The 25,240-nt window shown below is 48.5% G+C and overlaps 1 protein-coding gene across 18 annotated transcripts in view; it reads right to left on the bottom strand.

Moving 5' to 3' along the window:
* Window positions 1-3,743: 3,743 nt before the first annotated feature.
* The window catches only part of RREB1 (ras responsive element binding protein 1), a 174,742-nt gene continuing 153,245 nt past the window's right edge, over window positions 3,744-25,240 (bottom strand). For 11 of the 18 annotated variants that reach the window (XM_073224209.1, XM_073224205.1, XM_073224211.1 and 8 more), the window contains 4 exons: window positions 14,187-14,351; window positions 8,514-9,302; window positions 6,676-7,131; window positions 3,744-5,779 (listed from right to left, as the gene is read on the bottom strand). In XM_073224209.1, coding sequence (XP_073080310.1) covers window positions 5,613-5,779; window positions 6,676-7,131; window positions 8,514-9,302; window positions 14,187-14,351 — 1,577 coding nt within the window. In that variant the 3' untranslated portion in view covers window positions 3,744-5,612. Of the gene's footprint in view, window positions 7,132-8,513; window positions 9,303-14,186; window positions 14,352-25,240 lie in introns of all 18 variants that reach the window. The other 7 variants (XM_073224214.1, XM_036998330.2, XM_073224210.1 and 4 more) reach the window with 5 other exon arrangements.

A 25,240-nucleotide genomic window follows, 5' to 3' on the forward strand; every position in this document is an offset into this window, starting at 1 on the left:
AGGGTGGCAGCTCAGGGCCCTCCCTCAAAACAACTTGAGGGAGGGAACCTCTGGTAGACACTGAGCCAGCAGGTGGCTGGACCCCAGAGCCGGAGGAGCCGGCCGCCTCCCAGGACCCTCCCTCTTGTCAGGGAGCATTTCAGCCCCCACTCGCAGCCCAGGGCAAGCACCAGAGCAATGTGGCCCTGGGGTGGGTGGGTGGTGCCTTCTCCTCCTTCAGCCAACCTGGAGAAGGCCAGGCTGCCTGGGGGTGGGGAGAGACCTGCGTGTCCTGGGGCTCTGTGGCTGACCTGGGATCTCGGGGAGCGACAGGGGTGCTGAGAATGGTCCGGGATCCGGGACCTCCCCTGGAGAGCCCCCTCCTGCTTGTCTTCTGTTGCCCACCGGGGGCTTCCGGGAGGAGGAGGTGGCAAAGACCCCTCGGGCCCCAGGACAGTGCCCGAAGCTGTCATCTCCCATACACCGCTCCTGCACTGCACCCCCAACATCTGTGCAGTGACTGTGCCCCACAGGACGCTGCCCACCTGCCTCCCCAGGCAAAAACGCAGCACCCTCGTGAGGAGAGACATCCTGGAAACAACCATATGAGAAAGACCTACTCTCCTGATGCACTTACTCAGTAGCAGGTGCCGTTCCAAGCACATTATGTATATAAACTCATCTAGTCTGCACGGCCAACCCGTGCTGTTATCCCTGTCTTAGGGATGGGGAAATGGGGGCTCAAGGCCACGCAGCCATGAGGCAGAGCTGGGATCTGCACCCAGCCAGCTTGTCCCCAGCCCTGGCTCTTGGCCACTTCTCTACCCCATCTCTCTGACACAAGGCACAGGGCTGGCTACGTCTTCAGGCAGGAGGTCCTAATGTTTGGTGTCCCTCCACCCAGGGCTGGCTCACCTTCCCCTGTCCCTTGGCATGTCCCTCATCCAATCTCGCACGTAGGAGGCTCTCAGAAAAGGTGTGATGATGAAGGTCTCTGTCTTTCAAACATGTGGTGTTCTTTCCACTCACATGAGGCATTTCAAATTCCCAGAGACAGAAAGTGGAATGCTGGTCACCAGGGGCTGGTCTGGTCTTCAGTGGGGACAGAGCTTCAGTTTGGGAAGATGAAAAAGTCCTGGAGGTGGGTGGTGGTGCTGATGGCACAGCAGCGTGACTGCACCTGATGCCGCTGAACTACAAACTTAAAACGTGTAGGATGGTAAATTTGTTGTGTATTTTATCATACACACAAAATGACATGTGCTGTTCTAACTTGAGATTAGTGGCAAGAGTGAGTACTCACCTCTTTCCGGGGGCGGAATGGGGACAGTGACAAAGGTCCTTCCTTGGATCTGAATCCAAGCTGCATGAGGGTGCAGGGGGCAGGTTGGGGTCCATGCTGGCGAGGGGCTGCTGTTTTTTTGGGCCCCACCACAGAGAGGCTTCCCTGTTCCTGGTCACACGGATGTCAGCAGCCACTTCCTAGAAAGGACTTTTTTCTTGTTTTCTTTTCCTTGGGAACATATCCGCTCCCAAGGTCATCTTTCAGGAGTGAAGCCCCCTCTTTAGACGCTAATCCCAGATGTCTAGAAGTCACAGCGAGCCTCTGTTCTGGGTGGACCCCCAAGGCTGTGCCTTCTCTGTAGCTCACAGATCTGATGTCACCGGATCCTGTTGGCTCCCCTTGAAAATAGACCCTAGACCCAAACCCGGCCTCTTGCAGATCCAGTCCCGTCACTGCTCCAAGCTGCCGCCGTGTCTTGCCCACATTCCTCTGACTGCATCTTGACCGTCTCCCTGTCACTGCAGCCAGCATGACCTTCATGCCCTGGTCCCCTATGGCCCCTCCCTTGCTCACTCCACCCCCAGCAGGGCGGCTTCTGCAGGACCTGAATGCTCCCTGGAGGCCCTTTGCTCTGGGGTCGACCCCAGTCACCTGAGCGGGTGACTTTCTGCTTGCTGGCCTGCAACGTCTTTGCTCCTCCTGCCCTGGCCCTCGCTGCACCCCTACATGACCTCCTCTGCCCCTGGAACCTGCGTGTCCTCTGCCTTCCTTGTCTAGTCCGTGAGTTCCACGAGTAAAGAAATCCGGCGCTTTGTTACGTGCTGTGTTCCCTGTGCCGGGCACCCTGCAGCTGCCCAGTAAACACTTCGTGGAATAAGCGCCTAAGATTAACTGCCTCCTGCGGGGCACCCCCAAAGCCCAGTTCAGTCCACGTGCCTCAGCTGCGTTTTGACAGCCATAAAAATACAAATGATTTTTAAACATAACCCCTTTCTTTTTTCCCCTTCTAACAGGGCAAGTAAACATCAGGAAGCGGGTCCAAGGGATGGACGCAGGAACAGAAGCATGGCCTCCGGCTTACGGGAAGTCTGGAATCTTCTAAGCCAGGGCTCATTGCCTTGGTTCCCTGTGCTTGACTGAAGGCACAACAGAACAGAAACCCAAACCCATTTTTTTGCCTAGTAAGTGTTACTGCCAATGAGGACGCTCATCATGTAAATCACTATGAGAGCCAAAACATAAATGCTGTGGACGCCCGTTCGGCATGTGCCTAACTCCCTCCACTTCGCGGACAACTGCCTGGCGAGCTGGAAGCCCCCCAGGACCCCGGCCGCCTCCACCTCCGTTAGGGCTGTCGGAAGCCCAGAGTGCCCAGGGCAACGGCGCAGACTGCGTCTGCTCCACATCAGCCCTCTTCTGGAGTGACGGGCAGCACTCGCCTCCCCGTGCCTTCTCCCAGGGGCTGCGCTTGACCCGCAGCGCGCAGACACTGGTGGGAGGAGGGGTGTTTCCCCCAGAGGCTGCTCCTCTGCTGCCTGCACCGACCCGGACCAGGCTGGGGTCCTAGGATGGAAAATCACCCCACCCACTGGGGCCTGTGAGTCAGTGGCCAGCAGCCCCCACCCCCAGTGGAGGCTGGAGGGCTTGGCTCTGGCGAACCCCTCGTTATCATTCCCAAGTTATGTGGTTGTTTTATTTTAATCCAAGTTCAGGACCCTCATTGTATCTCGCAGTCAGCCTCCTGGGGATAGTGAGGGGTGTGTGTATGTGGGGTGCCAGGGGCCCCAGAGGGGACCCTTTAAGGACCACAGCACTGCTGTGGCCTGGCACTCAGCCCTGTAGCAGAGTCACTGCATTTTAAACATTGTCTACAACCAGCTTCCTTCAGAATGGCTTTCCGAGTCCCGCCTTAGAAGATGCTGGACTTTGCCTTCACTCCTGTTCAGTGACAGACCTCCCCACAACGTGGGTCAGGACCTTTTTTGTCCCCAGACCTTCACTGTCCATCAAGGCCGCCAAGGGTCAGACTTTGAGGTATGGGACAATTTTTGTTTAAAAATTGGGACAGTTTGCCCAGAGACAATTCAATCCCTTGTAACTGGGAGAAGGAAAGGTGGAGTGGACTTCTCAAGAGTTGCTGCCTAGAAAAGAGAATTCCTAGCTTTGCTGTTGCCAAACCACGACAGCTGCTATTGTCGGCCAACCTGCCCCCTGCCCCCCCACGGCCTGGAAAGAGGGCACCCTGTGCAAGCTGGGATGAAGTCTCCGTGGTTGCTCCCTCACCTCCCACGCTCACTGACACAGCCTGCAGCTCTGCAGCTGCAGCTGAGCGCAGGGGGCTTCTCTTTCAGGACGCTGCCTGGGTGCCCCGGCCGACAGGAGGCAGGCCTGAGACTCCCCCAGGGCGCTGTCCTGAGCAGGCTGCAGTTCAGGGGCAGGGCAAGCCGACAGGGTTACAGCAAATCACAGGACAGCTGTGTGATGAGCAAGCTGCTGTTTTTAAAATATAACATTTATTGCTTAGATGGTTTGATACAGAACAGCTTTTCTTCTCATTCTGAATTTGGAAGTTACTATACAACTGAATACAAAGAGGAACAAAAAGTACCGAAACCAAACTTGTGATTCTGTTCATGTGGCATAAACCAGTTTTGTACATAACATGTAGCAGCAGTTTTTAAGTTCCCTTTAGAAAAATATGAGTTCTACACATTTATTATTGTTTCCTGTTTAATGCATGGGCTGAAATCACTAGGATCAACTTCCTTCTTGAAGAAAGAGGAGAGGAAAGAGACAAGAGAAGTGGAGGGTACATGAATCGTTCTAAAACAGGCGTCCGACTGTCACGTAGCTTCCCCAGGGCTGTTCAGGAAATAACCCTGGGTTTTTTGTTTTCACAGCCAGGAGTTTCATGTAGTGATTGAATCTCAGCATTGTGTCCATAAATCAAAGAGAAAAACAAAAGAGAAAAACTTGCACCTCAAAAAAAACTTTTCAGAGATCCATATATATATATTTCTTTTTGTAAAAGCCCTGAGAGAAGGAGAAAGAAAATCAAACAAAATGAATAGAAACAAATTAGCTGGACATGCACACTAAGCTATGATTCACCCAGAGTTTTAAACAAATCACAGATTTCACAGTTTAATACCAGGGGGGTGGAGGAGGGGGGGAGGCAGAACAACAAATAATACGTTTCTCAGCCTCACTAATAAAATGTGGCAAGACCTTATCGACTATGAGGGTACAGATGAGGGCTAAATAAAGCTTTGAATCAGTCGTGATTACTGCGAGCTGCAGCCCCGCTGGGTGGTGGGAACCAGATCTGCTACATCCCACCGCAGCGCAGAGCTCAGTCATGGCCTCTCCCCACAAGGTAGCGGGTTCTAGTGTGGAGAGTTGCAGAGAAAAACAAACACAAGAAACCCCAAATAATAATAACAACAATTGTCATAAAAAATTAAGGGATGCCTGAACTGGTTTTAAGTAGGACCACACTTGCTATAAAGTGACCCTGGGGGATCACTGGTTCTGAGCTGTATTCATCTAGAGAAAATAAAACCTCATTTTGAAACTGGTTCATACATCCCTAATACAGTTAAAAATCATATATACTCAAACTTTTTCCTTTCACATGCAAAGATATCTGAAGAATATGCATCTTCCTTTGAAGTCTGGGTGGTAGGATTTTGGCCGCCAGGTGAGGACACAGAGGGAAATGGGGCTGAGTGCCCCTGCGTGCACACGTTCCAGGAGAGGAGGAGCACGGAGGGCCAGGAAGGGCAGGGACGCTCAGACAGGTGGGCAGAGGCAGGGCTGGCTCCCCTAGGGGGAGGCAAGAAGGTCTGAGCAGCCCTAAGGCTTGGGCATCCTCAAGGTCTCCGCTCAAGGCCAGGATGCTGAGCGCGAGCTCAGCTACAGCAGGATCGATTTCTTTTCACTGCTGGCAGCTGTAGTGAGGCAAGTCTACGGCCTACATAGGATGCCCCTGAAAAATCCTGCCTCTCTGCACCCAGGGGTTCAGGCTCTTTGACAACCTGGAAACAGCAAGTTAATCTTCAAGCACCAACCCCAAATCGCAGGAAGGTAAATATACACCTAGTTCTCATCTTCAATCTTGCATGTGCAGTTTTATTACCAGTAGTAGTATTTCCTTGCTTTGCAAAGGACAGTAGCACAGGTGGGTAAGGCCTGGGTCAGGTTTGGCAGGAAGACCAGTGAGTGACAGGCCTCCTCACTGCCTGGCTTTCTCAGAAGCCCAGGCACACGCACCCTCGCTGTCCCCTCTCTGAGCTGCTTCCTGGCTGTGTGTTGCAGGACTGTTCACGGCCCCTGCTGGATTCTGCAGTCACGGAAGAAAGGCTTGTCTAAATACAGTAGAAGAACTGCCACCCGAGGGTGCTGAGGAAAGCTGCAGGCAGACACTTAAGTGGGGACCCAGGGGCAGCCTGGGTCTCCCAGGACAAATATTGCCCATTTGTTTCTGCTGACTGCAGAGACCAGCAAACTGATGAACTAAAAAACAAAAATAATAATAATATTAATAATACATATACCAAAAGGGGGAAATCAGATATATGGCATCTGTGCATGTGTTCCATAGGTTAAGTTGCCAGGGTAACTCTTCTCTGCATGTTAAGAATGGATGTCTTGAAACCTGAACAGTAGTAGCATGTCTAACGTTAAAAGAGTGAGTGGAAACACAGATGACGTTGAAGCTGGAATCTTTCCTGGTTTGAGTTTGAACCAAATTGGAAACCTTCACCCACCATCTCCTGCTATAATACCAGGGACCGAATTACAGCTCCACCATGTAGCAAACAGAAAAAAAAACAAAAAAACAAAAACCAGGTCTACTTGAGAAATGAGCATCTTATCTGTATTTTCTCTGGTAAACATGAAATTCACATCATTTTCTTCCAGTTATTGGCTATGGGTATATCCAAGGACACGTATCTATCTCCTGTTTCCAGCTCACAGAACATACGTTACTATCACAGATTCTCAAGAACAAGCTCACACACATCAATACAGAAGGTAACGTTAATGCTTAAATGCAAAGGTCCTCTCCAACTAACTCATGAAAATATTTTCTTTGTTTTTTAAAAAGTCATTGTGGGGAAACACACCACCAGGCTAACACCGGAGGTGGGTAGGTAGCTAAGGCACTCACGCCGATGGTCCGCGTCCCCCGCATGGGACACGGTACGGCTATGGCACTGTCTCCCTCTCTCTTTCTCGCTCCCCGGCAGCTGAAGGGCACTGAGGAAACCTCATGAAATATAGATTCGGGACACTTTGCTCTGCTGGGCTCTCGTCTGCACGCTGGGGGGCCAGGAGGGGCCGTCACTCCACCCCCAGGAGCGGCGAGGTGCCCTCGGCAGCCGGGATGGGGTGGGTGGGCCGCTTGCCTTGGAGCTCCAGCAGGTCCTGCAGGAGGGCCGCCGGGCTCTCCGGGTCGGGGTCCCCCTGAGACGCCTGCTCCTCGGGGCTGCCAGCGGGAGACGCCCTGGCAGCACACCTGCTGGCGTCAGCCTGGCTGGCACCAGCTGTCCGACCAGTCACCCGCTCCTCCCGGCGGCGGCTGGGATCCCTGGCGGCGTTGGCCAGGCTCTCCTTCCGGCTCCGGGTGATGGCCACGTGGCTGGTGGCCTGCAGAACCGAGTCGGCCTCGCTCTCCGAGACAGCGTTGTGACCGCTGTGGGCAGACTCGCTCTCGCTGTCCTCCTCTGCCCGCTCGTCCTTGTCGCTGTCCTTCCCGTGGTGTCTGGCATGCCTGGCTTTCTGGTGGACCCGCTGATGGCGAACCAGGCTGTGCTTCAGGGTAAAGGTTCGCTCGCAGGTCTGACATTTGTACGGTCTTTCTCCTGCAGCGACGGGGGAAAGAAATCACATCATGGACATAGGTGGGGACAACCAGTATCCACCTCTGCTCTGCACAGGAGCAGCAGCCATGTGAGCGAGTGCAGAGGCGGCAGGTGGCAGGGGTCAGGATGCTGTCCCACTCAGGGAAACCCTCTTACTGGCAAACTGGCAAACTGAGGACGGAGAAATGCAAGGGGCTAGCCAGTCTCTCTTCCCCTTTCATCTCTCAACCCAGGTTTTTCACTTACTGATCCAGGAACCAGAATCCCAGAAGTGGAAACCCCAGGGACACCAGACTGGCCTGAAGAGGTTCCCACAGGAGGACAGCAGCGGGGTCCCTCCCGGGGACAGGCACCATTTCCGAGGGCTCTGCACAACAGCGGCACCTCCCAAGTTAAAGGCATGCGATACTCTCTGTGCTGAGGCGCAGAGCACCTGGGGCTTCTGCTCCTGCTCATGTGCACTGGGCTGTGAGCAGCTGCAGGCATCACCTGCCGGGAGCTTCCAGACCCCGAGCACAGGGCTAAGCGGACTGTGTGCGGCAGGGGAGAGTGGGGAGAGGCAGTTTGGGCCAGAAGGGGAGGAGAGAAGCCAAGATCAAGGCCCTGGGTATTTTGGGGGACAGGGGATGGGGGATATGTTTGCATCTTTTGGCTTCCTAAGTATATTCAGGTCTCTCCTTTCTACCAAAACAACAGCCCCTACTTTGGTCTGTGTAGCCTCCACTGCACGGGTGGGGCTCCCAGGAGCAAAGGCATGCAGAGCCCCCGCGTCCAGCGTGCCCACAAGGCAGCAGGTGGAGATGCTGCCGCACAGCCCGGTACGCAAGCCAAGGGGAGGCTCCCAGGTGGGTCTGCAGCAGACTTTTCACCTAACGGGTGATGAAGCCCAGGTGTCTCCCAACAGAATGCCGCAGAGCACCTGCCCCTGCTGCCTCTCCCCTAGGCCGTACGTACCCCCGCCCCAGCCCTTCCAGGCTCAGGACTTGATGGGACCATGGCCCCTGGTGCCCTGTACCCACACTGTTCTAGGTGCTTGTATGTGACAGGAAAGCCATCACCCCCATTCTAGAGATAGGAAGACTGAGGCTCAGAGGGCCAAGGAACTCCCAAATTGCTCTCAAAATTACTGCTGCCGAGGGACCACTCTGCCTTCCTGAAACAAGCTCGTGCCTTTCAAGTGCTAACAGAACAATGCTTTAAATCCTTAGTTTACAGGCTTGGCCTGCACACGCAAGCTCAGTGAGTCTCTCCGCCCCCTGGCACCGTGTTCAATGCCGTTCTGGGTGGTACCTCATCCAGACCAAGGGGCCAGAGGGGCCGGGCAGCCCCAGCCCGACCCCTGCAGGCCCGGGCGGCCCTCCCCCGCGGACTGGCGCCCTTACCCGTGTGCGACCGCATGTGACGGGTCAGGTCCTGCAGGGACCAGAACCTCTTGTTGCACACGCTGCAGACCTTCTTCCTCTTGTCCGCCTTGCTGGCCACGCTTCGTGGGGAGTCTGTCTTTGGCTTCTTGTCTTCGTCACTCTTCTCCGAGAACTTCTTCTCGGCCGCTCCCTCCCCGTCGGAGGCACCCTCCACCTCCTCGCTGCGCTTCTCGGCCGCCCCGTCGGCCGTGGGCTCTGGGGCCCAGGAGTCGGCGGGGTTCTCCTCGGGTGTGGCGGCTGGGCTGGGCCCCTCGGCCACTCCACCTGCGTCCTGGTCCTCCGCGGGGGGTGCATCCTCCTCCAGGGGCTCCTCGCGGCTGTGCACCTTTCTGTGGCGGCTCAGGGTCCCCAGGAACTTGAAGCTCTTGCCGCAGATGTCGCAGGTGTGCTTCTGGTCGGCCTGGGTGGCGCCCCCACTGCCCGCAGCGCCCTCGGCCAGCTTGAAGCCCATCAGCTTGCTGGCGAGGTCGAGGTCCAGGCTCTTGTTGCTGACGGTGTCCTCCTCCGGGCTGTCTGTGTCCTCGTCCCTGTCCTCCACACGCTTTCCCTCCTGCTCCTGGCTCTCCTGGGCTCCCCTCCCATCCCCGTCCACAGGCGAGGCTGCTCCGGGCCTCACCTCCTCCGCGGGGGGCTCCTCCTTGCCCGGGCGGGGCTCACAGGCTCCCTCTGACGCGGGCTGCTCCTTCTCCCGGGAGGTCAGGTCCAGCACTTCACCTCCCGCGGCCGACTCCACGTCTGACTGGCTATCTGTGGGAGCAAGCACATGGCCAGGGTTGAGACCCAACGCCACTGAATGTGTCCCTTCTAAGGGTTCTGTGGTGGCTCTTGGCTGGTCCCACCCTCCAGGGCCTATATCCCAAACCCCAGCAGGGATTTCTCTTACCCGTATCCTGCTACTCTGTCCTGGGAGGGCCAGGATGAATCCGGGTTAATTTACCCAAGGCCAAAGGAGCCTCCACACACACACGGGTGCGGTCACAGGGCTGTGCCTCAGCTTTCCTCCCATTCCCCACTTCAGCTGCCCAACAGCCACGCCCGAAGCCCTCCACTGCAACACACAGGGATGCTCAGGCCCCCAGGAAGATGCTAGCAACTCAGGGCAGCGCAGACAGAAGGGACGGCGAGAGAGGAGAGTTGGTGCATTCCAGAGGCTCACAGCACTAGGGAGGTTGAGGAAGCTGAGCTGTAAGTTATTTTTCCAGTGCAGAGATTATACAAACATGCAACATACACAGGACCACCCCAAATGGTATCTGCTGAGTGTCTTGGGAGAAAATGGCCCAAGCATGTACTGTGTGCTACGGTACACAGCCTCGCCTGGTGGCTGGTTTCCAGGTAGAGTTCCAAGCAGGAGATGCATGCGCACCTGTAGGCCACCCTGGCTGCTGTCAGGACCTCTGCGGGGAGTGGACACACTCAATTTGTTCCTACCTGCCCACTTTCCAGAACAAGATGTGAAAAGTCCAGCAGTTTTCCATGATCTTCTAAGGGGATGGCACCGTGGTAACACTACCACCACCAAACAGATAACACTATTTATCAAAAGCACCGTCTTCTCTTCTTTCAGGCTGGATGAGGACTTGGTGAGTTTTTTATTATGTGCTATGACAGTGAAGCTATCTGCTGAGGCCTGCAATTTAACTAGAGATCCGATGGCTAATTTATTACTGTAGGTATTCAAGTTCCTCAAAGAATCAGGCTGATGAAATTCAGTTTCATGGCATATACATTAGATGCACCTCCTTCATTAGGCCAGATCTCTGATTAGAGCGCTCACACCAGCCATCACGCACCTAACTGGACTCTCCTGCAACATGACCACAGACAGCACAAGGTCCAGCCACGTTCACCACGCCCTCTGAGCCAGAGGCTCTACTATCTGCCATCAAGGCAGTCCTGGGGCTGGCCTTCCACGGTCACACCTGCCTGGGGCTGTGGCTGACCTATAGCCATCTGCATGGCCCTGCCAAGTACCTCCTTTCATTGGTTTTAATCTGACTGTACCTTCTGGCAGCCGCTGTCTCAGTGTCTCAAGAGGTTTCAGAAGGAAACATTATGGTGTGAACAGGAAATTTCTGAAAATGAATGATTTTTGTAAGTTAATCATTTACAAAATCAGAAGTTTGAGGAAGATGAATCCTGAGATATCCGCAGCAGTATCTAGGCCTTCTTCTAAGGAGAAACTAGATACACAAATTTTCTTGAATCATTCCAACAGGGAACCTCTATTAAGTGGATTATTATATGAACTCTACAATAAAAAATGTAGAACTCTCAGTTTCTTATTTGTTGGCTTTGTGGGTAGTTACATTTCTTAAAAAAGGCCTTTTCCCAGTGTAGGCTGCTTTTCTTTCACCAAAGAACATGGCTTATTTTAAAGTTTTTAACTGTTGTAGGACTTAAGAACATTTTGGGAAAAAAGAAAAAAAAAAGAAACCAAACGCAAGTAAATATACTAAGATCTGATTGTTCTGGGCCCCTCCTTAGTATGGAGTTCACCCTAAACGCAGTGACAGGCCAACTCACCTCTGGTGAACAAAGGGAGCTGGCTGTGCTCTATCCAAACTTCCACTAGGGGGCGCATTTTTGCAGGGCAGTCAGTGCCCTTCAAGTTCCAAGCAACTGCAACTGATTTTTACTAGTGATTCTTCTGAACAATCGACCTCACTTCTCCTTCATGAAAATCCAGCTTAGAAGGCCACGACTAGATCCTTACCCTCCACAACCACCCTTCCAAAGGGAAGGAGCGGAGCTGACGACTTACACGCAAGGCTACCTACCTTCCCTTGACAATTCTCGGTCCCCATCAAGCCCTCATTTGTGATGCTAAGTCCACAAGAACTGCTAGAGAGCAGCGGGAATGAGCTGCACTAGCACACAAAGAACCCACAGCTCCTTCTAGGGGAATGAGGAGATTTTCACATCAGCTCAACAATGAACCATCTATTGCTTCCTAGAAATTCCATTACTCAACTGAGCAGACAAACTACCCACCCAAATATCTAATCTGATTAGGCAGGGGCACAGCTGCTGGGGAAGTTGCTCTGTCTGCGCTTCCCCTACTGAGAAGCATTTCCAGTGGTGTCATCAACCCTGGCACGTGGCTCCTGTGCTGGTAAGGGCAGCCACCATGAAGGGACAGTCTAAAAACTTTAACATTACACTGATTTAAGTCATATGTAGGTGCCCACAAATACAAAAGCTCCTACAGGCATCATCCCAGGAGGAATTCGGAGTATCCCAAGTACCCTACAAGGGCAAGGGGGGTCAGGGAACCTCTCTGCCCTGGGCAGGTGCAGGAAAAGTTTAACTCTGAACAATCCACAGGCCCCTTTAAGCTAGACCTGCCCCCTACTGTAGCATTTTTAGCATTCCTTTGGGGAAAATCTAGGGTACACTTTCATTTAAGACCTTATGTGACCGAAAAAGTCAGACCTACATCAGAAAACATGTCTAAGGATTTTAAGAAAATACAACCCAGGCACATAAACCTAGAAAAGCCCTCAAGAACTTCCCTGATCATTTCCTGATTTTTTTTTTTATGGTCTTCTTCACAGCCTCACTTTTGACTTTATGGGAAGGAGCCCCCAAAGAAAGCTTCACCCACCCATCATGTTCACCTGGTTTAGAAATTCTTGCCATCATTGGACTCCACCTCCCTGATCTCCTTTCCCCCTTTTAAACCTCAGTCCTCTTTCCTTCTATGGACTGTGACCACAATTAAATCAAACATGCATTTTCTCTTCATTGGTTTCACATTACAACTTGCAGCAAATTTTCTTTCTCGAGGCTTTGTCCCTTCAAGCAAACCTGCACAATTTCTGGGGCAGGGCGGAACGAGAAAAGGTTCTGACGGGATTTGGAAAAACAAAACTTGGAACTGTCAACTTAAAAAATAAAAACACCCACAATGTAAAACTTGGTTCTGAATGGGAGCTAAGATAGAAATGCCGATTAGCTTTGTGTCTGCAGTGTCTCCAGCTGCCCAGAGACGTCAGATGAGCAGCAGCTTTGGTGTCTTCCATATGACCAAGAAGCTGAATCTGAAATGTGCACGCAGCACATGGTCTTTACACTTTGAGACTTGTCTGCAAACTCGGGAAACCAAGGCTCCCCTCAACCATCTCTGTTCAATTTGCTGCCTTCCCTTGTGAACCACTATAGAATAACATAGCTGCTTGCTTAAACCAGGCTTTGAAAAAATGTGCCGGGCTATCAGGTGACACAGCGGTGGACTGGACTGTGAAACTTGGAAGAGCAATTGTCTGTCTGCAGCAAATTCCAGTTCTGCCAGTGTCGCTGTGGGTTTCTTCCTGGGGGTTGAACAGATCATCTCATGACCTTTCGCTCAAGGGGATCCGAGTCATGGCAAGGTTCCTTGTGCGCCCATATCTTTCTCTACTTAAAGATCCTGCCAAATTTTGTGGAGATGGAAGCCAGGGGAAGGAGCCAGCAAACTGGCCTACATTTTATATTTTATACCCTTTGAGAGTTTGATCTTAATCAAAGGGCCTGGTAGTTCAAGGGCTTATTTCACTAGGGCTTGGTGGGAGGTATGGGGGAAAAATGGGGGAAAAAGCCGAGGGTCCCAGACCCATTCCTCTTCCTGAAAATGCTACCCACTCAGATGCGCCCCTTCCCTGTAACTGAGAAGGGTGAGGGGGCTCATCCCACCAACTCCTACACACAGCAGCACCCCACGCCCCCTGGAGTCTGAGGGAGAGAAGCACAGGCCACAATTACAACCCCAGAAAAGCACGTTCGCGGGAATGTCCTTGCCTTCAAGCAACAGGAAGCACCAAGCTTTCAATATTTACAGCATTGAAGCCACACCTGTACTACTGCTACTGACCAGAGGCCAACCAGCCGTGCGTCTCTAACCCGAAGAAGCCAAATCTTTGTTTTGTGGGGTGGAAGACACAGAACCCCAGCAGATGGAGCTGATGGAATGTACGGAATAGAGGACACGAGTAAATACAGAAGCTCTAAGGGGAAAAAAAAAGGTGGCAGGAGACGCATGGGGCAGCTGTTAATTGCTCTGTGGGGGCTGGAGGAAGGAAGCACATATCAGCACAGTAGAATAATACCCGGATTCAAGTCAAGCAGAGACGTGATTAAAGAAAGGACATGCAAAGTGCTTTTTCAAACAAGACGAAGTTTTTTATGGGGAAGGGTTATTGAAGAGAAAAACACCCCATCCCACCTAACCTTCCCCATCAAGGGCTGGGGATCACTGGTTCCTGCAATACCCTGCCACTGAGGCAGCCCACGGCTGCACCCCTGCTCTGTAGGATGCAGCAGGGGCTGGGGATTGAGAAAATGATGCCCATGCCATTAAGACGTCACATCCCTTTTAGATGGGATCCTACACCCTCCCTTGAATCCCACCCCAGAACAAACCAAGGTGTCTGCTGGAAGGGTGACAGGTCTTCCCCTGGCAGCTAGGAAAAGCAATCTAGGGCACTGCCATTGCTTCCCAGATCCCCAGCCTGCTGCATGCTCCCAGTCCTTGCAGGGCCCACCTTTCTGGCCTGCAGGGTCCTACAGAGAAGTGGGAAGGTGGCTGCGCCTGGCATGGAGGGCTGGAGTTTGCGCTGGCCTGCCCTCCTCTTGGTCACCGGGAAGCACTACCTGTGCTATCATGGGGTCCAACATCACTCTCTTTTGACTGGGGGATAAGCCCGTTTCTTCTCAGGGAGCAGTTGGTAACTCCGTGTTTGCGCAACTGGTGGCGTTCACAGTTAGATTTGGTAGAAAAGAAGGCATCGCATTTTTGACAAGGGAAGGGTTTCTGACCTGAAGCAGGAAAAAAAAAAAAAAATTTATCTGGCTTTCTACTGCAACGAAAAAAAAAGTTGCTTTCTATTCATTCTCTGGGATAAACGGCATTTGTTTCCCCACCCCCACCCTTTCAATAAAATAAAATACATTAAAGAAAATACTGAGAACATTAAAAACTCAGATGACATCTTCCCTTATCCTGAGTGAAATGCACTGAAGTTTTTGTCTTCAAAATACCAAAAGTTAACAATGAAACCAAGACATGTATGTTTAACGTGAAACAAGGCTATTACAATAAAAATCTTAAATAACAACAACAAAGACTGAGTGGCAGGATTTTAAAGCACAGGAAGGAAACATGTTCTGTCACAGAGGAGACACCTTTTAATATTGTATCATGGTCAGTACGACTGGACTTCAGAAATCAAATGGGAAGAAGCCTACCCATCAGGCCTTCTTGGAGGAATCTGGACCCTGCTGGACCCCTCTGGGGCCTCCCCACCCCCAAACCCACTGCCCCACCATGGACAGAAGCAGCAAGCTCTGACTTCCCAGGATTCCTCCTCGCTGCTGGGCTGAGGCCTCCTGCAGGGACCTCTGCCCAAGGTCACTGGTGCTGGCTGGCAGGACAGGTTTGCTTCTGGCATTAAAGGTCTTTGTTCCCTCTGAGCTCTGGCTAGTAGTAAATAAGTGACCCACAATAACTGAGTCTGCGTTGGGAACCCAAGTGTTCCACTCAGCAGACCTGCAAGTGAGAGAAGTCCCTGAGCAGCCCCCAGTCCCAGCACAAGTCCACAAGGGGGCAACCTGCTGAGACCTGCCCCCCCCAGGCCAAGTTATCTGCTTTGCCACCAAGCTTCTGCTTTTCTTTGGATACCTCTGTACTGTAAACACTGCTTCAAAACGCAAGTCAGACTCCTTTGCAGAGGTCCTGTTTTAGGGATGGACCAGAGGGGAGAAACAAGGGCAAGAGGAGCATGGGTGGGGAACGGGTGTGGGGGAAGAGGGGGAGGGAGGGAGGGAGGGACCACGGGGGCTTCAGGGGAGAAGATGGCAGGAAATCATTTACTCTATCACTGGAATCTTCTGTTCCCCCAGATCTAAGGTCCCAGCTGTCCATTACAGGGGTGATGATTTGTGTACTAACAGACATGACTCAGAGCAGCACTTGTGCCTCTTACCCTTGGAATTGCCATCATCAAACACTCATGTCTCGACCTGGCAGGAAAGTCAGCCAGCACAGCTCCCCAGAAACACCGATCGGGGGGCCTTTAGCCACTGCTGGATTCCCACCACTGGGCGAGAGCCAGCACATGGGCCAGGCACCCTGGCGAGCACCGTGGAAGGAGGTGCAGCGTGCCCGGTTGTACGACTCCCGGTGTGCCGCTCACCACGGCACACTGGCGTGCGACCATCACCACCAAGACCGCACCACCCAGTCTGCGAGCACCAGGAGTAATCAAAGCAAGGGGATACTCATATGTCCTGAGCTGAAAGACCCCTTTGGGTGAGGATGCAAATCAAAGGGGAGCTTTTTCAGAATACAGTGCCTGGAACAATCGCAGACCACGGGATCCAGAACCTGGGAAGGATGGATCAGAAACCCAGGACACTGCCTGTGTGCTTTTGTTATTATTTTATAACAATAAATTTGTTATTTGTAATAACTTTATTATTAAGGTATCATTGATATACACTCTTATGAACGTCTCCCATGAAAAACACTGTGGTTACTACATTCACCAATATTATCAAGTCCCCCCCACACCTCGTTGTAGTCACTGTCCATGAGTGTAGTAAGATGCCACAGAGACACTACTTGTCTTCTCTGTGCTACACTGCTCCCCGTGACCACCCCCCCCCCACACCATGTGTACTAATCATAGTACACCTCAATCTCCTTCTCCCTCCTCTCCCACCCCTCCCTTTTGGTAACCACTAGTCCCTTCTTGGAGTCTGTGAGTCTGCTGTTGTTTTGTTCCTTCAGTTTTGCTTTGTTATACTTCATAAATGAGTGAAATCATTTGGTTCTTGTCTTTCTCCGCCTGGCTTTTTTTCACTGAGCATAATACCCTCCAGCTCCATCCATGTTGTTGAAAATGGTAGGATTTGTTTTCTTCTCATGGCTGAATAGTATTCCATTGTGTATATGTACTACCTTTTCTCTATCCATTCATCTACTGATGGACACTTAGGTAGCTTCCATATTTTGATTATGTAAATGGTGCTGTGATAAACATAGGGGTGCACATGTCTTTTTGAATCTGTGGTCTTGTTTTTTTTGGGGTAAATTCCTATGAGTGGAATTCCTGGGCCAGATGGTATTTCTATTTTTAGTTTTTTGCTTTCCACAATGGTTGCATTTACATTTCCACCAGCAGTGTAGGAGGGTTCCCCTTTCTCCGCATCCTCACCAGCAATTGTTCCTAGTCTTTTCAATGTTGGCCATCCTAACTGGTGTGCAGTGATATCTCATTGTGGTTTTGATTTGCATTTCCCTGATGATTAGCAATGTGGAGCATCTTTTCAGGTGTCTGTTGGCCATCTGAATTTCATCTTTGGAGAAGTGTCTGTTCATATCCTCTGACCATTTTTTAATAGGGTTATTTGCTTTTTGGGTGTTGAGGCGTGTGCGTTCTTTATATATTTTGGATGTTAATCCTTTGTTGGATATGTTGTTTACAAATATATTCTCCCATACTGTAGGATGCCTTTTTGTTCTACTGATAGTGTCTTTTGCTGTACAGAAGTGTTTTAGTTTTATGTAATCCCATGTGTTCATTTTTGTTTTTGTTTCCCTTACCTGAGGAGATGTATTCAGGAAAAAGTTGCTCATGTTTATGTTCAAGAGAGTTTTGCCTATGTTTTCTTCTAAGAGTTTTATGGTTCCCTAACTTACATTCAGGTCTTTGATCCATTTCAAGTTTACTTTTGTGTATGGAACTAGACAATAATCCAGTTTCATTCTCTTACATGTAGCTGTCCAATTTTGCCAACACCAGTTGTTGAAGAGGCTATCATTTCCCCATTGTATGTCCATGGCTCCTTTATCATATATTATTGACCATATATCCTTGGGTTTATATCTGGGCTCTCTATTCTGTTCCATTAATCTATGGGTCTGTTCTTGTGTCAATACCAAATTGTCTTGATAACTGTGGCTTTGTAGCACAGCTTGAAGTTGAGGAGCATAATCCCCCCAGCTTTATTCTTCCTTCTCAGGATTGTTTTGGCTATTTGGGGTCTGTTGTGGTTCCATACGAATTTTAGAACTATTTGCTCTAGGTCATTGAAGAATGCTGTTGGTATTTTGATAGGGATTGCACTGAATCTGTAGATTGCTTTAGGCAGGATGACCATTTTGACAATATTAATTCTTCCTATCCATGAGCATGGGATTTATTTCCATTTATTGGTATCATCTTTAATTTCTCTCATGAGTGTCTTGTAGTTTTCAGGGTGTAGGTCTTTCACTTTCTAGGTCAGGTTTATTCCTAGGTATTTTATTCTTTTTGATACAATTGTGAATGGAATTGTTTTCCTGATTTCTCTTTCTGCTAGTTCATCATTAGTATACAGGAATGCAACAGATTTCCGGGTATTGATTTTGTATCCTGTAACTTTGCTGAATTCAGATATTAGGTCTAGTAGTTTTGGAGTGGATTCTTTAGGGTTTTTTTATGTACAATATCATGTCATCTGCAAACAGGAACAGTTTAACCTTACCAATTTGGATGCCTTTTATTTCTTTGTGATATCTGAGTGCCATGGCTAAGCCCTCCAGTACTATGTTGAATTAAAGTGGAGAGAGTGGGCATCTTTATCTTGTTACTGATCTTAAAGGAAAAGCTTTCACTTTCTTGCTGTTAAGTATGATGTTGGCTGTGGGTTTGTCATATATGGCCTTTATTATGTTGAGGTACTTGCCCTCTATGCCTACCTTGTTGAGAGTATTTATCATAAATGGATGTTGAATTCTGTCGAATGCTTTTTTAGCATCTATGGAGATGATCATGTGGGGTTTTGTCCTTTTTGTTGATGTGGTGGATGATGTTGATGGATTTTCAAATGTTTTACCATCCTTGCATCCCTGGAATAAATCCTACTTGATCATGATGGATGATCTTTTTTTCCTACTTGATCATGATGGAATATCTTTTTTATTTATTTTTGAATTCAATTTGCTAATATTTTGTTGAGTATCTTTGCATCTATGTTCATCAGGGATATTGGTCTGTAATTTTCTTTTTTTGTGGTTTCTTTGCCTGGTTTTGGTATTAGAGTGATGCTGGCCTCATAGAATGAGTTTGGGAGTATTGTTTCCTCTTTAACTTTTTGGAAAACTTTAAGGAGGATGGGTATTAGGTCTACCCTAAATGTTTGACAAAATTCAGCAGTGAAGCCATCTTGTCTAGGACGTTTATTCTTAGGTAGTTTTTTGATTACCAATTCAATTTCGTTCCTAGTAATTGTATGTTCAGATTTTCTGTTTCTTTCTGGGTCAGCCTTGGAAAATTCTATTTTTCTAGAAAGTTGTCCATTTTTTCTAGGTTATCCAGTCTGTTAGCAAATAAGTTTTCATAGTTTTTTCTAATAATTCTTTGTATTTTGGTGGTGTCCATAGTGATTTTTCCTTTTTCATTTCTGATTCTGTTTATATGTGTAGACTCTCTTTTTCTCTTGATAAGTCTGGCTAGGGGTTTATCAATTTTGTTAATTTTCTTGAAGAACCAGTTACTGCTTTCATTGATTCTTTCTATTGCTTTATTCTTCCCAATTTTATTTATTTCTGCTGTAATCTTTATTATGTCCCTCAATTCTACTGACTTTGGGCCTCATTTGTTCTTCTTTTTCTTGTTTATTAATTATGAGTTTAGACTATTCATATGGGGTGATTCGTTCCTGAGGTAGGCCTGTATTGAAATATACTTCCCTCTTAGCACGGCCTTTGCTGCATCCCATAGATTTTTTCAGTGTTGAGTTATTGTTGTCATTTATCTCCATACATTGCTTGATCTCTGTTTTTATTTGGTCATTGACTCATTGACTATTTAGGAGCATGTTGTGAAGCCTCCATGTGTTTGTGGGCTTTTTTGTTTTCTTTGCATAATTTATTTCTAGTTTCATACCTTTGTGGTCTGAGAAGCTGGTTGGTATAATTTCAGTCTTTTTTAATTTGCTGAGGCTCTTTTTGTGGCCTAGTATATGATCTATTCTTGAAAATGTTACATGTGCACTTGAGAAGAGTGTGTCTTCTGCTGCTTTTGGGTGGAGTGTTCTGTAGATGTCTCCTAGGGTCCATCTGTTCTAATGTGTGGTTTAGTGCCTCTGTCTCTTTACTTATTTTCTGTTGGGTTGATCTGTCCTTTGGAGTGAGTGGTGTGAAGTCTCCTAAAATGAATGCACTGCATTCTATTTCTCCCTTTAATTCTGTTAGTATTTGTTTCACATATGTAGGTGCTCCTGTGTTGGGAGCACAGAGAGTTTTTTTTTTTCTTCTTCTACACATCCTGACATTTATTTTGAAACCTTCACAAACACAGAAAGATGGCAAGAACAATAGGGGGAACTTTTTTTTGTTTTGTTTTTTACCATCAACCATTTAAGAGTAAATTGGCAACCTGATGCCTCATAACTCTCAAACCCGTTAGTGTGTAATTCTGATATATACACAAGGATATTCTACATGATCTTGGCATAACCATCAAAGCAGGAATTAACACTGACCATCTACCACTTACTCTAAGACCCCTTTCAATTTCACCAAAAGTACCAGTGAACTCACAACAGTGAAAGGACACAGTCCAGAGTCTCACACTGAAGCTCTTTGTCAGGTCTTTTCAGCCTCTGTCAGTTAGGAAAAGTCCCTCTGTTTTTCTTTGCCTTTCACGACCTTGACCTTTTTGAAGAGCTGTAATGATTTTGCAGCAAGTTTGTCATTTTGGGTTTGTCTGAGACTTCCTTGTGATTAGATTCATTATGTATCTTTAGCAGGAATATTGCAGAAGTGATGTTGGGTTCTTCTTGACACACCCTAACAGGTAGCATCCATTTCCATTTGTCCCATGGTCCGCTTGGGTCACTTGATTAAGGTGATATCTGCCAGGCTTCTCCACTACAGTTGCTCTTTCCCCCTCTGTAATGCATCAGTATTTTGGGAGCACAGATATTTTTAATGGTTATATCTTCTTGTTGGACTGAGTCCCTTATCACTATGTAATGTCCTTCTTTGTCTCGTTACTTTCTTTGTTTTGAAGTCTATTTTGTCTGATACAAGTACTGCAACTCTTGCTTTTTCCTCCTATTAGCTGCATGAAATATCTTTTTTTCCATCCGTTCATTCAGTCTGTGTATGTCTTTGGGTTAAAAGTGAGTCTCTTGTAGGCAGCATATAGACGGGCCTTTTTTTTTTTTTATCCATTCAGTGACTGTCTTTTGATTGGTGCATTCAGTCCATTTACATTTAGGGTGATTATTGATAGGTATGTACTTTTTGCCATTGCAGGCTTTAGATTCATGGTTACCAAAGGTTCAAGGTAAGTACTCTTGGTTTGAGGCCCTTCTGCTTCATGGCACATCATGCCACTCCCTTCTGGCCTGTAAGGTTTCTGTTGAGAAGTGTGATGATAGCCTGATGGGTTTTCCATTTTATGTGATCTTTTCTTTCTCTGTGGCTGCTTTTAAAAGTACTCTGCCCTTATCCTTGATCTTTGTTATTTTAATTATTCTATGTCTTGGGTTGTCTTCCTTGGGTCCCTTGTGTTGGGAGATCTGTGTACCTCCATGGCTTGAGAGACCTTCTCCTTCTCCAGATTGAAGTTTTCAGCAATTATCTCCTCAAAGACACTTTCTATACCTTTTTCTCTCTTCTTCTTCTGGTACCCTTATAATGTGAATATTGTTCCGTTTGGATTGGCCCCACAATTTTCTCAACATTTTTTCATTCCTAGAGATCCTTTTTTCTCTCTGCCTCAGCTTCTCTGTATTCCTGTTCTCTAATTTCTATTTCATTTACTGTCTCCTCTACTTCATCTAATCTGCTTTTAAATCCTTCCATTGTATGCTTCATTTCAGGTACTGAATTCTTCAATGTTTGTATCTCATTCCTGAATTCCTCCGAGTTCTTGAATATTTTTCTGTAGCTCCGTGAGCATGTTTATGACTTTTATTTTGAAACCCTCTTTCAGGTGTTTTTGGGATTTTGGTTTGAATGAGGTTCCTTTGATGTTTCTTATTTGTATGTGGCGCCCTCTAGTGCCCAGAAGCTCTACTTTCTGGAGCTGCTAAGCCCCTGGAGCGACTGTGGGGGTTGCAGATGAGCGGTACTGGTGCCTGTCAGGAGGAAAGAGCTCTTTCCTGCTTCCCGACTGCAGTGCCTGTCTCCACTGCCAGAGCCACTGGGCTAAGTGTGCAGGGAGAAGCCTCTAGGCTTTGCACTTGTAGCTGCCATGGGCGGGGCCTTCCTCTAGCTGGCCTGATGCAATAGCCAGGGCAGCAGATTTGCGAGCTGGTGCTGGCCAGGAGGAAGGTGCAGCAGACTGTGAATAGTGGTGTGGGGCCTGTAGTTGCATAGCCAGCCAGGGGGGATGGAGCACCTGAAGCTCCTGAAAGTTCCCAAACTCCTGGGCAGTGTCTGCCCAGACAATTTTGTCCACCTGTCCTTTTTTCTGAGCAGCAAGCTCTGTGCAATCCTTGCTCCTTTAGCAGCCCTCTTGCTGTTGGTAAGTCTCTTAGAGTGCCAGCCTTTTTTCTGTCCCAGAGTGGCTGTTGTGGGTACCTGTTCTCTACAACTGGCTGGAATCTCAAGTCTCTTCAAGTATTCTGCCTGTCTTAGCTTTTCAACCCCACTAATCTCCAGAGCACCATGTAGTGTGGGTTTGTGCTCCCAGAGCAGATTTCCAGGGCTGGGTGTTCAGCAGTCCTAAGTCTCCACCCACTCCCCACTCCATTTCTCTTCCTCCCTCTGGTGAGCTGGGGTGGGGAAAGGCTTGGGTCCCTCTGGATCACGGCTTTGGTACTTTACCCTTTTCCTCAAGGTCTGTTTTCCCCAGGTGCAGGCAGTCTGACACAGCCTTCTTTCCTGTTGCTCTTTCAGAATTAGATGTATTTGTTATATTTTCATATTATACGTGGTTTTGGGCAGAGGTTTCCATCTCATGTCTCATGCCGCCATCTGGCCTGTATGCTTTTTGGGAACTCCACAATAGCCCTACAGGATGAAGTGGAGAACCCACCGAATGCTTTGAAGTTTCTATTTACAAAACTCTATTGCTGTTTCCTGCTAGATTTATAAAAATGTCCATGTTAAAAAGAAATACATCATGTTTTTCCATGAAGACTTGGTTGTTAAGTATTTTAATGTTTATTGTATGCCCTTCAAATCATTCTTGCTTTTCACTAAAAATTGAACGTAATATTTAATTATTATTTGGGCACCGATTTAAGCAAGAAAAAAGACTTTTCCTTTAACATTTTATTGTCAAAGGCAAGACCTCAGCTTCTGTGAGTCAAGCCAGGATGAGAGGAAGAAAGCTGGCTGGGAGGAAATCAAGTCAGAAGCTGCAGCTATGAACTTCGTGATTCCTGATTTCAAATAAAACAACCAGTTTCTTGCCTCTTCCTATGACATGATTGACTCTATAATTTCTCCACTGGTAAATGCTTCACTTTTACAGATAGGCTGATGTCTCATACCAAAGGTTCATAACAATTCAATGATGCTAGTATTGTATCAGATTATGAGGGTTCCTCAAATTTGTAGGATTCTTTAAAAGTTCACATTTCACTGCCTAAGTTTTAGATTTAATTATCTTTAAATTGAGGTATAATTGACGTATATATATATGTCTTGCATTTTAAACAGCAGGGTGTTCTCTGGATTGCACACAGCAAAACACAAACCCTTTCCATATTTTGTATTTCCTTATTTTAGCATTTAGTTTTCAAGAAAATCTGTTGACTGGTAACCTATATGTAGAGTATCAGATGGTTTTATTTATTTGGTAACTGCCACCAATTACTGCTTTAGCAGGGGTGTCTTCAAATGTACCTGTAACCACAAGGAGTTCCCTTTGCACCAAAGATCCTCCACCTCCCCAACATGAACGGCAGAAGCCATCAGCCAGGTAATTTTCACTCTCACAGAACAGGCAAGAGATGAAGAGAGAAATTTCATACTGAACGGTATTATCCGGCAGTCATTGGGGCAGTAGAGAGAACAACAACCAATGTGATTAAGCCTGCTGACCAAGCTGCCTGTCCTCACACATCTTCCCACTGCCCTCCACCCTCGAGGTGAATGAAGGCTTCTTTCCTTCCATATCTGGCAGAGGTGTACAAGGGGCTGGACAAGTAGAAATAGCAAAGGTTGGCACTTAAGGAAGTTAAAAGGAGCTGAACTGGTATCCAAAGCACTTTTCACACTGAGGCTTGCATAGCTTACTGATCACCTCTGCTGCCTGGTGCCGTGGGCAGCGGGTTGGCGAGGTGCATGGGAAAGGCCCAGGCTGGCAGAGAAGAGGACCTAAAATCAACGGTGAGAAAGTGAGTGAGCCAGGGAATGCAGGAACGTCCTTGCTGGAGGGCACCTCAGATAACATCTGAAGATCAGGAAAGGGAGTAGAGGAGGAAGATGAGGATGGGTGGGTGTGGGTGGGCTCTGTTTTCTGGCACTCCCACCTCTACCCATGGCCTGAGAACACACGAGATGCTCACAGGGGAAAAGGAAGGAACAGAGAACTGTCCTCTCCTGAGCGCAGCACTGGCCAGGCACAGGCACAGAACCAGGATCTTTCCCGGATCGGCAGGCCACCTCAGGCCACAAGTGGGGACATGGGGCTAGAGAAAATTCGGCTACCTTTTGGAAATAAACAGCGTAACAGCAGATATCAGCTTCCTCTAAGACATAATTCCTAGAAACTGAGCCACACAGAGAAAGAGCTGGAACCATGTGCCACTTGTCCCAGCAACAGGGAACCCCTAGCTGGACCCTTAACATCTGCTTCACCTAATGCTGCTCTGTGGGCTGGTGGGCTGGGCTGGAAATCTCCATGAGACAACACAGATATCACCATAATCCTATGCATTTGCCCAGAGGTCAGGAGAAGGCGGACTCTCAGGATACAGACATGGTTTGCCTAAATGTAGTTTAAAACTAGACACTGCTCAACACCTCTGGCTACAATGTAGCTAGATTTTAACACTACTAAGAAGAAAAAAGCAAGCCACTTCCCTGTATACCGTTTGTTTACAGGGTCCTTTCAGAGCTCACGTTTAATTTCTGCATTCTTACATGTATGCCTTAGACTCATTTCCCGTTTCTGGAGGGCACATCTCCCAGAAAGCTAGGGAGCCAGAAGAGAGCTCACAGACAGCTTCTTCAGCGGCAGAGCCACCTCCCAGGAAAACATCAGGCTGGGAGAAGGGTGGGTCAGGTGATTTCCCAGGCTTGTCCAGTGCTAACACTCAATAAATGGAAAATGTTCTAATAGCACCAGACATAGCAAGTGCTCTATGAAATTTCTTACTAGAGGCGATGCTGAGGTGGTCGTTGGAAGCTCAAGCAGCAACAGCAGAGGAAGTTAACAGAGCCAGGGGGCGCCACCCTTTATGAAGTCTATGTGTGTGGCTAATACCATCCTGGGGTCAGTGAGTCTCTGATTCATAGCATGCTGGCCCATGTCTGTGTTCTACTTTATCTCAAATCACTTTCCAATCTTCTGCACTGGGACATGTCAGGATACAGGGAGATGGGGGACACATGCCCTACACACCTTCAGATAAGAGGCCCAGCAGCCACATTACCCTGATCACGGGGCAGGTGCTGGGAACCTGACGGTGGCTTTGAACTCTAGCTCTATAGCTCATCACTGGTCTGAAGCTCATGACATACTCAGCCTAAGTCT

The sequence above is a fragment of the Manis javanica genome, chromosome 16 (genome assembly GCF_040802235.1).
Source record: "Manis javanica isolate MJ-LG chromosome 16, MJ_LKY, whole genome shotgun sequence".
NCBI classification, from domain to species: domain Eukaryota; kingdom Metazoa; phylum Chordata; class Mammalia; order Pholidota; family Manidae; genus Manis; species Manis javanica.